The sequence below is a fragment of the Panicum hallii genome, chromosome 3 (genome assembly GCF_002211085.1).
Source record: "Panicum hallii strain FIL2 chromosome 3, PHallii_v3.1, whole genome shotgun sequence".
NCBI classification, from domain to species: Eukaryota; Viridiplantae; Streptophyta; class Magnoliopsida; order Poales; family Poaceae; genus Panicum; species Panicum hallii.
Window position 1 is genome coordinate 62,392,826 of NC_038044.1, and position 15,914 is coordinate 62,408,739.

General features: G+C 50.6%; 2 protein-coding genes and 1 pseudogene across 3 annotated transcripts; 1 reads left to right on the forward strand and 2 right to left on the reverse strand.

Moving 5' to 3' along the window:
* The first annotated feature begins 1,550 nt into the window (after window positions 1-1,550).
* LOC112885630 lies at window positions 1,551-3,872 on the forward strand (annotated as a pseudogene).
* A 209-nt stretch (window positions 3,873-4,081) lies between these two features.
* LOC112886362 (thiosulfate/3-mercaptopyruvate sulfurtransferase 2-like) lies at window positions 4,082-10,227 on the reverse strand. 2 transcript variants are annotated; one of them, XM_025952247.1, is made up of 12 exons: window positions 9,951-10,227; window positions 9,656-9,874; window positions 9,052-9,111; window positions 8,066-8,128; window positions 7,006-7,130; window positions 6,647-6,809; window positions 6,394-6,453; window positions 6,236-6,294; window positions 5,701-5,782; window positions 5,141-5,204; window positions 4,534-4,601; window positions 4,082-4,450 (listed from the first exon to the last, which is right to left on the reverse strand). In XM_025952247.1, the coding sequence occupies exons 1-12, from the start codon at window positions 10,110-10,112 to the stop codon at window positions 4,352-4,354; spliced, it is 1,224 nt and encodes a 407-aa protein (XP_025808032.1). In that variant the 5' UTR covers window positions 10,113-10,227; the 3' UTR covers window positions 4,082-4,351. The 2 variants fall into 2 exon arrangements, with proteins under 2 accessions (XP_025808032.1, XP_025808033.1); XM_025952248.1 differs by having other exon boundaries at window positions 10,008-10,226.
* A 3,210-nt stretch (window positions 10,228-13,437) lies between these two features.
* On the reverse strand, window positions 13,438-15,841 carry LOC112883836 (L-type lectin-domain containing receptor kinase IX.1-like). The gene has a single exon (XM_025949081.1). The coding sequence runs from the start codon at window positions 15,688-15,690 to the stop codon at window positions 13,615-13,617; it is 2,076 nt and encodes a 691-aa protein (XP_025804866.1). The 5' UTR covers window positions 15,691-15,841; the 3' UTR covers window positions 13,438-13,614.
* Between the last annotated feature and the right edge of the window lie 73 nt (window positions 15,842-15,914).

Here is a 15,914-nt window from a genome sequence, read left to right on the forward strand (position 1 = left end):
TCCTCCTGAAAAATATCCATGAGTGGTGAAAACATTAAATTAAAATCAAATAAAATTTACTGCATATGTAAAATACGACGTTGGTCATAAATTAAAATATGCAATAACCTTGTGTATTAAAACTAAAACACCGTTGGGCAGAATTAGAATTAATACATAAAAATTATCTATTAAAATTAAGGCATAATCTCTTTTTGTATTAAATCTAGAATACCGTTGGGCATAAATAGAAATAATACATGAAAAATATCTATAAAGGATAATTCAGTAAAAGTTGCAATATTGTCACTTGTTAACGTTGGTCAAAAAGATAACAATATTATGACTCAGAAAAATATCTATTGGCCTCGAAGAATTTAAATTATTCCGTTGGTTCAAATTTAAAACTCAAGGCAAGTAATCAAAAGCATATAAAAACATTTAATCTTTGCAGCGGAAAGCAGTAATTCTATCAAAAAGTGTCTAAATTTATCTTTTATAAACAGTGCATCAAGGTTCATTCAAGTTTGAATTTGAAATGCATCAAATTCAATCAAATTCTATTGCAAAACTGATTCTGGAAATTGAAAAAAAAAACGCACTGTTGTTCTCTTTGCAAAACGGCTCAGCCGGCCCACTCACTTGCGCGCGGCCCAGCTGGAAAACCGGGCTCATCGCGCGCGCGCAAACTTGCGCTCGGCCTGCTAAGGGCCCGGCCCGCGTCCCCCCCCCCCCCCCCCCCCCCGTGCATCCCCGCGCGGGTGCTCGCGCTCGGGCCAAGGCAACCTGGGCCCGGGCCGCGATTCCGCTCACCCGCCTGGGCCAAAAGAGGCCTGGTAGCGCGTGGATCGTCGTCGACCGTCCGATTACGATCAACGGACGCGCGCGCGTCTCGGCGGGACAAAAACCCTTCGCCGTTTCCTCCCCCGAAACCCTAGCTCATTCCACACTCTGCTCCCCGACGTCTCTTTCTTCCCGCACCCGAGCGAGCGAGGCGGCGATAGGCGACGGAGCGGCGGCGCCACGGCGAGCCCCCCGCCGGCGCGCGCGTCCACCGCAGGGTGAGCGCGCCGCCGTCGAGCGGCATCTCCGTGGCGCCTAGATCTACGGCGCAGCGAGCAGCACCACGGCGGCTCGCGCGGCCTCTGTCCACGCGAGATCCAAAAACTCGCTGGATCTGGTCGGCCTACGGTGGCCGACGGTGGGCGACGCAAGAAGACCCAGGTGAGTCCTTCTGTGCCGCCGCCCCTTTTCTGTGTGTGTGCTAGGGTTAGGTTTAGGGTTAGGGATTCACGGGTTTCGCGGGTTTTGCACTGGGATTCTCTCCGGGGATCTTTTCTAGGGTGCTTTTCTTCTTGATCTTCCAAATTCTAATCAACGCGAGAAGCTAGAGGCGACTGATACCAATGTTGTACAATTAGGATCGGCTAATGCGTTAATTAGATTAGGAGATCTCCTTTTAGTGCTGATAAAGTCGGGTCACAGAGAGATTGAGAGAGAGAGAGAATAGGGAAGGGCACGGGGTTATACCTTCGTGCCCTAGACCGGCGGCGGATGCAGAGGTTCCCGCCATGGCGATGTAGCGCGGGGTTTGGAGCAGATCGGCCGTAGAGGTTCAAGCTCGCGGTGGCCGACGGTGTGTACACTTCGCGTGTCCGGAGTCGAGGCAGAGGTCCCGCGGGCGATGGCCGGAGGAGCTTCCCGCCGCTGCTGCGCCTCTCCTCTAGATCGGTTAGGGTTGGGGTTGTGTCGGTGGGGTGGCGGCGGCGCCGGTGATTCTCGTGCCGTGTGCCGCTGGCCCCCACCTCCTTTTATATGGCGCAGTGCGACGGGGGCCCACCAGCTAGATCGTGCTGGTACGCCCCCGATCAGGGCGCGTGAGAGGGCAAGGCCCTCTCGGATCCGTTGGGAATCCGAGAGGGTTTAGGAGATCAAACTAACACCCTCCTCCTCCTCCTCCTCCGATCCATGCCGCGATCGCCGCCATCGCTGTGCTCCGCGCCGTGGCCACTAGCAAGGACGACGGCATCCTGCAGCCGTGGCCGCCTGACTGCTCGGTGGCGGACAACTACACGGCCGGCAGCCTGTACAAGAAGAACCTGGACCACCTTCTCGCCGCGCTCCCGGTGGCGGCCGGCGGCAACGGCTGGTTCTACGAGGGCAGCGCCGGGGCGGGAGCCAACGAGGTGTTCGGCCTCATCATGTGCTACGCCGACTACAACGCGACGGCGTGCCTGGACTGCCTCTCCCGGGCGCCCGCCGGGATCACGACGGTGTGCCTGGGCAGCCGGAGCGTCCGCGCCATGTACGGCTCGTGCACCCTCCGGTACTCGGACACGCCGATCCCGGCCACCGCGGACCTCAACTCCTTGTACTTAGTGTACGACACCGTGCCCATCACGTCGGAGAGCGTGCGAGCAGCCTGGGTGCCGCTGATGAGCAAGCTCACCGGTGGCGTCGCCGCCTCGCCGCTGCAGCTCGCCAACGGCCGCACGCCGTACTCGGGCTCGCAGAGGATGTACGATCTGGCGCAGTGCACCAGGGACCTCAACGCCAGCGAGTGCTCCAACAGTATCTCAATCTACACAGACAGGCTGGGGAAGCTGTTCCCCAACTACACCTTAGGCGGCATCAAGGGGTACAGCTGCTGCCTGCGCTACCAGGTGGGCTTCCTCGACATCACCCTGCCGCCGGCGCCGCCAGCTCCAGGTAAACTACATGTCCTTGCTGCACCTTCCCCCAGCGGCAACAACATTGACGCGGTGAGGAATTATCCTATGTCCTACCTTTTGCATGTCGACAGGAGCTTCATCGTCTTCCAAGATCGGGATCGTGATCGGCATGTGCGTCGGTTCCACCTTGTTCTTGATAGTCGTCCTGGTTTTCTTCATGTGGCTCCTCCGGCGACGGCAGAACAAGGCTAAACTCCTCCAGGAAGAGAGGGAGATGGAAGAGGAGTTCGAGGAAGGGACCGGGCCGAAGCAGTTTCGCTACCGCGAGCTCGCCATTGCCACCGACAACTTCTCCGGCAAGCAGAAGCTCGGGGAAGGCCGGTTTGGGTCGGTGTACAGAGGATTCCTCAAGGAGATGGGCCTTGAGGTAGCCATCAAGAGGGTGTCCAAGGATTCCAAAAGCAGGGGAGGAAGGAGTACGCCTCGGAGGTGAGCATCATCAGCCGGCTGCGGCACCGTAACCTCGTGCAGCTCATCGGCTGGTGCCATGGCGGCGGCGAGCTCCTCCTCGTCTACGAGCTGATGCCCAACGGCAGCCTCGACACGCACCTCTACAGCTACGTGGCGCTGCCATGGCCGGTCCGGCACGACGTCGTGCTGGGGCTGGGATCGGCCCTGCTGTACCTGCATCAGGACTGGGAGCAGTGCGCTCTTCACAGGGACATCAAGCCGAGCAACGTGATGCTGGACGCCTCCTTCCACGCCAAGCTCGGCGACTTCGGGCTCGCCAGGCTCGTCGACCACGGCCGGCGCGCGCGCACCACGGCGGTCGCCGGCACCATGGGGTACATGGACCCCGAGTGCATGATCACCGGTCGGGCCGACACCGAGTCGGACGTCTACAGCTCCGGTGTCGTCCTCCTAGAGATCGCCTGCGGGCGGCAGCCCCCCGTGGCTCGCCACATGGACGAAGACGTGAGGCGGCCTGTGGTGGGGGACGACGACGGGGAAGAGGAAGACGACGTCATCCACCTCGTGCAATAAGTGTGGGAGTTCTACAGCAGGGGAGCCATCCTCGACGCCGCCGACGTGCGGATGACAGGGGAGTTCGACGCCCGGGAGATGGTGGCGCCGACATCTTCTTCAGTTGCGACAGGCGGCAGCAGCAGCAACGGCACAACCGCTTCTGCACCGGAGAAACTTGTACTGGTGCCAAAATGATTTTTCTAATGAAGATTTTGGGTACTGGTTGATGTTCGTCATGTTCACGAACATAGTACAGTAGGAAAAAGGGAGGAAGAATACGCTTCCAGGTAGGCCCACCCCGATGAACGCTGTGTGTTCCATGCAAAGGAGTTTGAAAGCAAGCAGATGATTGAGATTGGAGAGATGGGGACACATGGCGTCCATTGAGATAGGGCTGCTTGGGATACTAAATTTAGTAGCAGTTTTTCCTTTTTTGCCATTTCATCATTATTGTTCCACCAAGAAAAGGGGCCTTGGCAAGGGACATATGACCTCATAATTCACCAGTGTATGTGTGTATGACATTTTCTGTTTAAGAATTTACAGTGATGACCAAAAGGCTTTGCTTCCCTAACCTTACACACATCCAGACCTTCAGTTTCCTTCGCCTTTACCCATGGGATCAAGGGCACAAGGGAAGTTCAATCAAGAGCCTCCATGCGCAGGATATGGGACTAGACGGCAGTCGCAACTGGAGTGTCAGGATGGGCTCCCCATTCGGTCCATGATCCATCATATACGGCGACATCAGTTTTACCAAGGCGATGGAGGCCCTAAAATGAGAGTAAAAGTTATAGGGGCACAATTTACCATTTCGAAAGTAAATATCAAGAGATCAAGTCCAAGACAATCTTACCAAGGCTAATACACATGCTGTCACGCCAGTGCCGCAAGAGGTCACAAGGGGTTGATCAAGTGATATTCCTGATAGTGAATCAAACCAGAATAATTATAAATACTGCCTATCTATGGTGGATTTTACTGTTAAAACAGGCGGCTATCGCAGTTCTACATTAGGTGGCATAAAAACGAGCTCCCAACTTTAACTAATACCAGTATAGAACAAAATGTTATGCAAACCCTGTGGATGTCACTCCTTCAACAAATCCAATAGAAATATAGCCATACTTAAATCTAGCAAATATGATATATTTTGGGTCCTATACTGATATACATGGATACAATTGTCCCAAGTATTAATTATGTGGAATAGTGTGGCAGTGATCGACAGTTACTGGCTTAGCACAGTGCCAGTGAAGTCTTATATAACTTCTTGGTGGATGCTAGCAGCCAGATTAGCTTAGTGGGGTGTGTCAAAAAAAATTATGACTCCTAAACATACATAAAATAAAATATTTTTCAGAATAGGGATGAAGCAACCGATAAAACGTAATACAGTCTGGCTACTGGAGCTGTATCAGCAGGAATGAAGTACTTGCAACCTATATGGATGAAATATTTACCTTCTTGCTCAAATCGTTTCCGGAGTTCATCTGGGGGCAACAGCTTTTGTGAGCTGTCAAGCACCTGAAGAAAGTCAAGTAAAAATAAGCAATAACATAGACAACATTTCCAGAGATAGAAAAACATCTTTGGCACTAATCTGCATGGACATGAAAAGGATGATGATACATGGACTTTTAGTTGAAACACCAATCCAAGTTCCAGTGCTACAGTGTACATAGCCGAGCTACAAAGAAGTGCAAGCAAAGATTATCCAATCTCCATCCTAATATGGTTAACAAGGTCTCAGTGAATAATAGCCTCCAATACTACAAGTGTATCTACCAACAATACCATGATCTCTTACTATGTCAACATGCTGTGATTATCTCATCAACAAATCTAGTATATCATCACAGGTGTACAACCTGAGCTGACCACTAATGTATCTAGTAAGCACACACATTTACACCTCATTAAAACGGTAGGACGGATGAAGAAAAATATGACGTTTGAATGAGCAAGAAGTCAAAGTATCATATGTTGAACAGCAAAGTATGGAAAAGTGGAGAATTTCCACCTGAGGGAAAGGAACGCATTTGCTCCCAGGCACATGACCACTTCTAATCCCCTTGCGTGGCTCTGGAACTGCACCATCAAATCTGAAATAGAAGTTTCATATTAGTCAACCTGAAGATGCAAGTCAAATTTTAATTACCAAAACAAATCTATAACGTAACTGTATTAGAGTTGCATATACTGCACTGGTTAAAAGGCATTTGAGTATCAAAATCATTAGCTAAACTGAGTGCTCAGAAAATATTAATGCTATGGATATTATCCTCACTGTGATTATGCGAATCATTTTCCTGTACCTGAATGCACACCACTGGCTGCACACTGCGTAACTAGTTCATTACAGGAAGAGGGAGAGAGAGGGAAGGAGGAGATGCTTCCTAGCAGTAACCAGAACTAGCCGATGTAAGTGCCTTAAAAAAAACCACCGTCAATACCAAGCAGAGCCTTATGGATAAATGAAAAGGGTTTATATACTGCATGCATATGATATACTTATGAGTTATGACTTTTACAGAATTAGAATACAGGTAAGATACCTAGGTTTTGATCGCGCATCTATAACTTGATGTGTCTGGGTCTTGATGTTCTCTTTCACCTGAGAAAATCATATATTAGTTGCTGTGAAATATGCAGAAAGATTTTAGTGAGTCACAAAGAAAAACAATAGGCAGGTTTGCGACTCTTGAGTACTGACCTTATCAAGACTCCAAATAAGATGGGGCTGCAACTTTGCTTCAAACGTGAATGGACCAACCTGGAGAAATATGGAGTTAATGTATAACTGAAAATTGGGATTAAACGGACATATTGGAAGAACTGCTAATCATATCTGTACTGAATTAAGACTCCAATAGCTCAATAAAGTAGCGAGACTCTTGCTGTGTGGTTACTGGTTGCAACTTACAATTGAATTACTGCCAAAAGAAACAGGAGAAAAAATAAATTACCGATTGACCCTGGTAAACTTTCTCAATTGCTTCACCAGCAGCACTGGCCTTTAAGATGGCATCACTGGAGGCGCTTGATTCAACATCATACCCAGAAGCACGCCATTGGGGCAAACCTCCATCTAGCACCCAAACCTTATCATGTCCAAATACACGGAACATCCTGTTGTCAAGGTAGCAAGCATAGCACAACTCTATTAAATATCAAAACTACAATATAAAAAATTGCACAAAGGTCATGGCAAGAACTTAGTAATCATGAATGAACAAAATAAGATTTGCATCTTGTTTCGACCACTGCTCATTTGGTCTTCAACCATCACAATTTTTACATATTTTTGTGACTAAAAGAAGCTTACCACCAAACACGAGCAGCACTGAACAGTCCCTTTCCATCATAAACTACTATCCCATCTTTGTTATAGATGCCAAGAGCGGATACAGCAGCCGAAAATGCCTCTTCAGATGGCAGCATGTGCGGTAACTGGACAAAAAGAAAAAGAAACCATCGATCTCAAATTTAAATGTAGGTATTTACCAAAAAAAAAGCAACTAATCGGATTAAATGATACTATTATTATAAACAACCAACGCAAAGAAAGCAAGTACTAAGTAGGAATGCCATGTTCAGCAAGTTATACTCGTATAATAACACCGACATAATTATGACCACCTTGACAAAGAAAAAGATGAGTTCAGAGGAATTAGTAAGCAAGCTTCCATACTACAAGCACAACTAGCATGATACAAGAAATGGAATCTGTGCCGCTAGAGAGTATGATATCATGAAAGTTGTCAAAGAAACTAAATACATAGACTAGAAGAATGGGAAAGGAAACTTGACCGCTACTGCCACCACTATCTATAGCAACTACGTAACACTTTGAGTAATTAGCTATGGGGCAACTCAAAATGCGGTAGCCAGATCGCAAACCTAAGGATGTAAGTTACCGCCTACCTATGTGTGTTCAGATATGGATTTCCCTGTTTTGATTTGCTTCTTTTCAACTTTCACTTTCAGATGTTGGCTAGCTTATTGCATGCTTGTGTCTAATATGTAAGAGAGTGGCACTGCAGGCGTCACATCAAGAAGTACTATGTATGCACATGGAATGATGTGCCCAGCTGAATGTTTCATCTACTCACGAAAAAGGGTCGCCACCCTGTACTGAAAAATCCATTCAGTGGGGTTCTTATAAAACTCTGCTTAGTCTAATATTTTTTGTAACAACTCAATTGCTTAGCACACATACTTCTTTTTGACCAGCTACAGAAAGGACTAAGGAATGTCAATGCGGAACTAGAAGAGAATCAACAATAAAAATAGTGCAAATAAACAACGGTATGTACTTAAACGGAGTTTGTATGATTTTGTAGTCATTAACAATAAATGTACAAAAAACAGAGCTGAAAACTTACACTAGATGTTCTGTCAGATATTCCATCAACATCAAAGAACAAGGCACCAGGAATATGAGCCACCTGGAAACAAGATTGAAGACAGAAGCATGAGAATATATGAATAATACTTTCAAAATCATGGGCCTAGCATTTCCCATAATGGACAAGTTAGGTATGCCTGCTAGTATATAATTTTGTGTATCAGCTACGGTACGCCTGCTAGCATATTTCTTAGTGTATCAGGTTAGGTATGCCTACTGATAAATGTTATCATGTAGGGAATGCCTAAGCCACTAGGCTAACAAAATAACCATTTTGGTGCCAAAAGAACAGAAGTGTGTAAAAGCAATTTATGTAGGTGCAATGACATAGTAGAGTTCTGAAATTTTCAATGTTGAAAAAGGCGCTAAGCGCTATCTAGGCGGTGACCCACCGCCTAGAGCCTAGGCAGGACTAGGCATTTCAAGGCGTTTTTCTAGGCGGTGCCATATACATACATATACCTTGCCATACACATCATATACCTCTAAGAAAAGAAAAACAGAGGACCACTAGGCCTTGAGTTGAAAAATAAGCCCATCAAAGCAGCCCAACAGCCCACCTCCCACCTTATCTCCTCCCCTCTCCTCCTCTCGTTCCCGACGTCGCCGCCCCTGCCTCCTCCGCGCCTCTGCTGCCGCCCTTCCTCCTCCTCCGTGCCTGCCCCTGCCTCCTCCTCCACCGTACACCCGCCCCTACCTCCTCCTCCGCCGCCGCCTGCCCGTACCTCCGCCGGCGCTCTCTGCTCTGCCTCGTCCCTGGGTCGCCGCCTACAACCCAAGGCGCCACGGTACCCCTCCTCCCTCGCCGGCGCCGACGAGCTGGCGCCGCCTAGGGGTCCGCCTATGCCCTAGGCCAGGCGGGACCCCCCTCGCCTAGTGCATAGTTGCGCCTAGGCGGCCGCCTAGCGTCGCCTTTTTGAACATTGGAAATTTTAGAACCTCGAAAACAAATTGAATCATTACCTGGTACTCTTGTAGTGGATTCCTTTGCTCTGCAGGCATATACCAAGAGGCATCAAGTACCTAGACAGAAGTATGTGGTTAACATAGTGAACCATTGGAAGAGAGACACATTGACAGAACAAAGTGTATATTGTAAATAAATCTCATTTTTATAGCTGAATCTTTGCGAGTACATGTTTTACAATAATCCTGCTGAGTTTATCCCACAATCTCAAACATGCATGAAAATTTTTCCCTTAGAAGCAAGTTTACATGATATTTTGAGCAGCACTGATTGCGAAGACCAAATAATGAGTGAAAGGCCCCTGCTTTCCAGTTTGAACTGTAGTATAACCACTCATCCAAGAATTTATGTGCCTACTGCCTATTTTCATAGCCTAGACAACTTTGCTCCATCAGATGAAACGATTGCAGTAGACTATCGGTCAGCCAAATAAGTCTCTTCATATAACTAATAGGATCACTATCATAGCAATCACTAGCTACTAATCCGGAAATTATAGGCTTCACTCATCGAAGTGCAAGTTTACAAGCTGCGCAACCAATAATTCACAGGCCAATTGCAGATCACCGAAGCCCAGTACTGAGACTGAGAGCAACGCACCTTGACGTCGGGGTCCTTGAGGTTAGCGTGCAGCCACTCGGCCGACACCACGGGCTCGGTCCGCGGGAGCGCGTGCACGCCGGCGGCCTCCGACACCGCGGACGACGACGTGGCGTTGCACCGCGCCGCGATCCCGAACGCGCCCGCGGTCAGCGGCGCCGCCCCGCACCCGTACCCGCCGGCGTCCTGCGCCGCGCGCGCCGCCCATCCGACCCGACCCTGCACGCGCGAAGACAAAAGGACCACGTCAGACTGTGGAGGATCGAGACGGCGGTAGAGCGGCGGGATTTACGACCGCGGGGAACGTGGCGGTGCTGAGGAGTAGGAGTAGTAGCAGGGGAAGGAGGGTTTCCTTGGGGAGGGAGGACCGCCGGAGGAGGTGGTGGGGCCGCGCCGCGCCGCGGAGCGCCGCCGCGGCGGCGGCGGCGGCGGCGCGGGAGAGGAGGGACGCCGCCATGGGTAGGGTTCTGGCCGGGGTTCTAGAAGGTTCCGGAAGGGGGATGGTGGAGTGGTGGGTGGGGGAGGGGGGACGAAGGGGATGGCAGATGGGTGGGTTTGATGCTGACGTGGACGGTGAGGTGGTGGAATTGTCGTCAATCAGCGGCGGTTGCGGCGCGACTCCGGCCGGTGGGCAGATTTGCAAACCTTGGGTGCTGAATATTTGTTCCGATTTTTTTATGAATAAAATAATTTTCCTCTTTTCACCTAGGTTATTTTTTTTATCTTTAAGAATAACAGAAATTAAAGTTATCTATATGAGAATGCACGAAAAAGATAGAATTCCCTATTTTCCATAAAAGAAAGAGAGAATACCCTGTTTATCATCAAGAAAAAAAACATGATTCCCTATGCACAATTAAAAAAATACATGTAAGGTTTTTTTTAAATCAATTACATGTAAGGTTTTCAAGTGAGAGGTAATGGCAAATAAGCAACCTCAAACCTTTCAACCGCGAATAATTTTTTTTCTCAATAGCAACTAGGAGAATTCTATCCATGTGGTATTAGGTGTGCTACTGTTGTCTCGATGGAGAATTTGAGCCTCCTTGATTGAGTTTCAAAACTTGCCTAGCTAAAATTTGAACGAGCTCATAAATTTTTGCACTCATTTAATTGGAATTAAAAAATAGCCCACACCAACTAAGTGTTATTCTAAAATTCTTTCCGAGATTTTGGCAAGAAATGTTATGCTCAAGTTTTGGCCTGATTTTAGCATGGCAAATTCTAATATCCAACCAAGAAGCCCTTTATTCGAGCACTTTCATCATAGATTTTGATGGTATGGTTAATTTACTGATCTCCTTTCCACATTTGAATAAAAGTTGGACTATCTAGATTTTAACAAACATTGTCTTTGATTTTTGTGGTTTATAAGTAAACTCTTATGCCTGAAGAAAAGGCAGCGACGAGAGCTACTCTGCACTTCTAACCGTATCGGCAGCCGACGCGTGTCCGCTGTGGGCCCATCCCCTACTTTTACCATCCTCGGCCCAGGTCACGTGGTCCCAGCCACCGCCGTACGCCGTTGCAGCCTGCTGGGCTTGGGCCGTCGTGTGCGTCATCGGTGCCTCGCCATGAAATCGGCAAGCACCTATTCCTCCGTGCCGTTCCTCTTCCTCGCTGACTCCGACGAGTCGCCGCTGCCATCTTGTGCCTCCCCTCTCGCTGCTGGTGCTATTCCTCGCTAGGTCCTCTCTCGCTGCGCCGTCCGCTAGGAGTTCCAAAGGCTGGCGTCCCTTCCCAGCCGGCTGCACCTACAGACTTCCAGCACGGGGATTCCTTGCCTCGGTTTGTCACGTCCGGCAGCGGCTTTGCCCAAAATCCCACCTCCTGTCTTCCCAGCCGGGCGTGACAGGATTGTTTACCATGGACATGGAGAGCCTAGGAGTCCCTAAACTTGTCATGAAATCCTATTTGGGATCCTTGCTTGATTAGAGTTCATATGATGCAGAATCTGTAGATTTCTTTATATTATTTGTAATCTGTTGTTTCAATTGCAGGTTTAGAGAATTTCTCATTGACTCCTCGAGTTTACACTTGGGTTTGCAAACGTTGCATTCAGATTGCTATAAGTTTGTGCTCTCCTATCAATATACAGATTCTGATGCTTGACAGTTTGCAAACCACACACTTCGGTTGCACAGGTGAATGAACACAAGGGGGAATAGGTTTCAAGATTGGCATTGGCTCACCGAACGTAGAACCCCACTTACGGCTCTCAGGTAGAAGCCTATGAGATTGGATTTCATATTTTTCATGTGGCTATCTTACTGAGCTTTTCCTATTCTTCTACTACCTATTCTGCTAAAGTACTATTGATGCCATTAATCATCCATCCTCTTGCTCTAAATGTTGTTTCCCTTTCCCTGAATGCAAGTTGATGACACTACCTGGTTTCCCATTTTTAATCAAAATGACAGATCTTGATGTATGTAATGTGCAGCATCAGTATTATCCGTTCTTGCAGGTTAATCTTCTTCTTCCCATTTGTTATTTGATTAGTTCTTCCAAATAGTATTAGCTGCGTAATTTTCCTTTTCAAAAAATTATTTATTGTTCTCAAATAATCTGTCCATATCCATGCTTCTGCTTTCAAGGTGAGGTTGCTGTGGGATGCATGTGAACTCACAATCTGTTTGCTTCTTTTTTTAAAAAAAAAGATAATCCGTTTGCTTCTATCCTTGGATTGCCATGTTGATGGGCATGCGCTCGTGGAGTTTTCGTCGGAAGTGATGAATCTTCTATCAATTGTTTATGTTTTCATGTTGAGCCTCCATAAATTGTGTTCCTCTGTTCATGCTGACTGCTCTAGCCACTCCCTAGGATGTGGTATCCATATCCCTCTCAGTTAGTGCAGTTCATGCCATCCATCTTCCCATCTGGCCACCTGCCTGTGGGATTGTAATTGTATTTTCACAATGGCTCTAGTAGCACTCGTCAGGCCCTCTTGCTAACTTGGTTAGATGGCTCCAGTAGCACTCCTCGGGTTCTGTTTCGACTCCCTGTAGGAACGAATTTCAGGCTGAGGTTAAAAAAATCCCCCTCGCTGGCGCGGCCAGGGTTCAGGAGGTTTTCTCGACCAGAAAGCTGGTTGCTTTCTCTTAATGAAAAACGGTTGGGGTCGTCATACCCCATCCGGTCGAATTCTTTTTGGATTGTAATTGTATTTTCGTCTTCACAATTTTGCAAAATTTTGATATATATGTAATGTTTGGTCTATGATTTTACGTCATATCACCTGATTCTGTATCATGAATGGAGATTTTCTATAGCCACCTGTTTGCAAAGCACAAGACTAAAATTCTTTTTGCTTCTGCAAGACCAATATTGTAATTTAATTTTTGGCGTGCAGATCAGTATGCTGTTTGCACTGCTGTTTCGGTTCAGTTTTATGTGATCATTGCTTTGTAATTGTTTCGATGCGTTGTTAACCACAACTTTTCTAAACGGCCGCCGTGTCATGTATTCTTATGCACGATTGGACGATTGCACTTGCGCTGCGTATCGGGCTATCGGCACATATTAGCGCGCCATTCTTTCTAGTTTAACTCGTCGTCTCTAGGATCGGCCCTCTCTTGAAAATGGATACGTGTGACCAAACACTGCATGAGTGAGGCAAATTGTGTCAGCTGCAAATACACTGCTCTGCAATGCATTGACTGAAACATCTTTTGATCACCATGGGATTCCATGGGCATTCTAGGCCTAAACACTGCCAGTCTGCCACCATGGCAGGAAGCAGGAATCAGGATGCTGCGGGCTATGGTCTGGTGAAAAGAAAATAAAAAAAAAAACACCTGGCCATCAAATGCCTGATTCTTTGACTTGAGGTGTTCAGCTGTACACATGCACTGGGAATTGTAGCAGTTTCAGTAACTGGGCTATGAACAGTAGAAATAGCGATTATCAGAGCTGGAAAAAGGAATCTAGTCTTGTGCGATGACCTGAAACACAAATTATCATACTGGTGTATTGTTCGCCTGCCATTTCATCAGACTGGACTCAGCTGATGACTGCGTGGTGCTGGAATGCCCAATGCCGCTGCTCACTGTCGTGGACATCGCAGACGACGTCGTGGTGTCAGGATGATCGGCCGGCGCCCCGTACGTCGCCACCGGCATCTTCGCGGGCAGGCTTGGCGGCGGCGCCTCGAACCGCAGCACGCTGACGGCCTGCCTGATGGTGGGGCGCAGGCTGCGGTCCGGGTGCGCGCACCAGAGCCCGACGAGCAGCGCGCCCGCCATCTCCCGCCCGTCGAACTCGCCGCCGAGCCGCGCGTCGGCCGCGTCGAGAATGCTCCCGCCGCCGTACGCGCCCCAGACCCACCGCACCAGGTGGATGAAGTCCTCGTCTTGCTCTCTCACGGGCACGGCCGGCCGCCGGCCGCAGGCGATCTCGAGGAGGAGAACGCCGAAGCTGTACACGTCGGACTCCACGCTCGCCCTCCCGGCGAGAACGCTCTCCGGGTCCATGTACCCCCACGTGCCGGCGAAGCCCGTCGTGTGCGACCGGCGGCCGTCGTCGATGAGCCGCGCGAGCCCGAAGTCGCCGAGCTTGGCGGTGAACGACGCGTCCAGCATCACGTTGCTCGGCTTCACGTCCCGGTGCACCACGCGCCGCTCCGCGTCCTCGTGCAGGTACAGCAGCGCGGCGCCGACGCCGAGCGCGACGCCGTACCTGGCCGGCCACGGCAGGACGCGTTCCGGGTCGTGGAGGTGCGCGTCGAGGCTGCCGTTGTGCATCAGTTCGTAGACGAGGAGAAGCACGTCGCCGCCGACGCCGTGGCACCAGCCGATGAGCTGCACGAGGTTGCGGTGCCGGAGCCGGCTGATGATCCTCACCTCGGAGGCGAACTCCTTCCAGCCCTGCCGCGAGGTCTCCGACACCCTCTTCACGGCCACGTCGCGGTTCCCGTCGGCCAGGACCCCGCTGTACACGGAGCCGAAGCCTCCTCTCCCGAGCCTCCGGTCGTCGGAGAAGTTTCCAGTGGCTGCGGCGAGCTCGTCGTAGGAGAACCGCTGGGGCCCGGCCACCTCATCATCTAGCTCGAGGTCGTCTTCCACTGGTTTGCCGCGGAAAAGCCTCGCAACTCTTACCTGTGTTTGCTTGGCAGTCTTCGTCTTCATCCGTTTCCGCCGCCGGAGCCAGAAACAAATCGAGAGCGCGAACGCAAACGAAGCGGCAGAAACGACGATGCCGGCGATCGCCGCCGCCGACAGCTTGCCGCGGGCGGGGGAACCGTAGTGGCACCCCTCGCCGGCGACGAACCCGTCGCCGGACATCCCATCCGAGCAGTAGCACTGGTGGCCCCACGCGCCACTCGGCGCCAGCACGTCGTCGCACCCCGCGTTCGCCGCGCACCAGCCGGCGCCAGCGCCAGCGGCGGCGTCCGCGCACGTCCCGTTGACCCACCAGTTCATCTCCACGACACCGAAATCCAGGGACAGGGACGCCCCCGTCGGCTCCCCGTACACCGTCGCCGTCAGGACGTCCCTGCACCCCGCAGCATCCGCGTGCTCCCAGTTGAAGAACCACCCCTGGCCCCTCGCCGGCGGGGAGCTGTACGACGGCACCTCGGCCACGCACGCCCAGGTGGTGTCGTTGCCGCACTCCGCCGTGCGGAGCAGCGACGCCGCGAGGCTCGGGGAGACGGAGCAGTTGGAGGCCCCCGACGTGCGGCAGCCGCCGCTGAGGAAGAGCCCGGTGCGGTTGGAGACGCCGTAGCCGGCGCCGCTGAGCGACACCCTGGCTTCGCCGACGCTGCGTTTGCACGAGGGCGCCACGGACACCAGGAAGGTGGAGAATGGGGGCCGGCGGAACGAAAGGACGGGGTACGGCGCCGCCGCGGTGGTACGCGGGAGGAGGGCCGTGGAGGTGGAGGCGTCGCAGGCCAGGACGACGGGGCAGCCGGCGGAGAAGCCGAAAGGGTAGGGGACGACGGTGCCACCGCACCGGCGGTCGCAGCCGCCGCTGCCATCGCTACCGGCGGCGGCGGATGTACCGGAAATCAAGAGGAGAACGACGAGGAAGCGCATGTTCTGCTACTGGATCAACTGGAGAACGACATGGAAGACCAGACTGTTCTGTTTGGTTCCGTACAATAAATACCAGCAGGTCTATGCTGCACAATCATCCAGTCAGACGAATGTTGTTGACACGGCAAGGAGCCAAAGAAGAGAGATACACCAACAGTATTTTCACAGCTTGGAAGAAAAAAAACACAACTTTTTAAAACCGAACACGCGTTCTAGTCCCATTA

Excerpts from the sequence above, each read along its gene's own strand:
- LOC112886362 (XM_025952247.1), bottom strand. The coding sequence starts at position 10,112 with ATGGCGGCGTCCCTCCTCTCCCGCGCCGCCGCCGCCGCCGCCGCGGCG. Across the intron at positions 9,112-9,655 it reads TCAAGGACCCCGACGTCAAG|GTACTTGATGCCTCTTGGTA; the intron begins GTGCGTTGCTCT and ends ACTTCTGTCTAG. Across the intron at positions 5,205-5,700 it reads AATGCGTTCCTTTCCCTCAG|GTGCTTGACAGCTCACAAAA; the intron begins GTGGAAATTCTC and ends GACTTTCTTCAG.
- LOC112883836 (XM_025949081.1), bottom strand. The coding sequence starts at position 15,690 with ATGCGCTTCCTCGTCGTTCTCCTCTTGATTTCCGGTACATCCGCCGCC.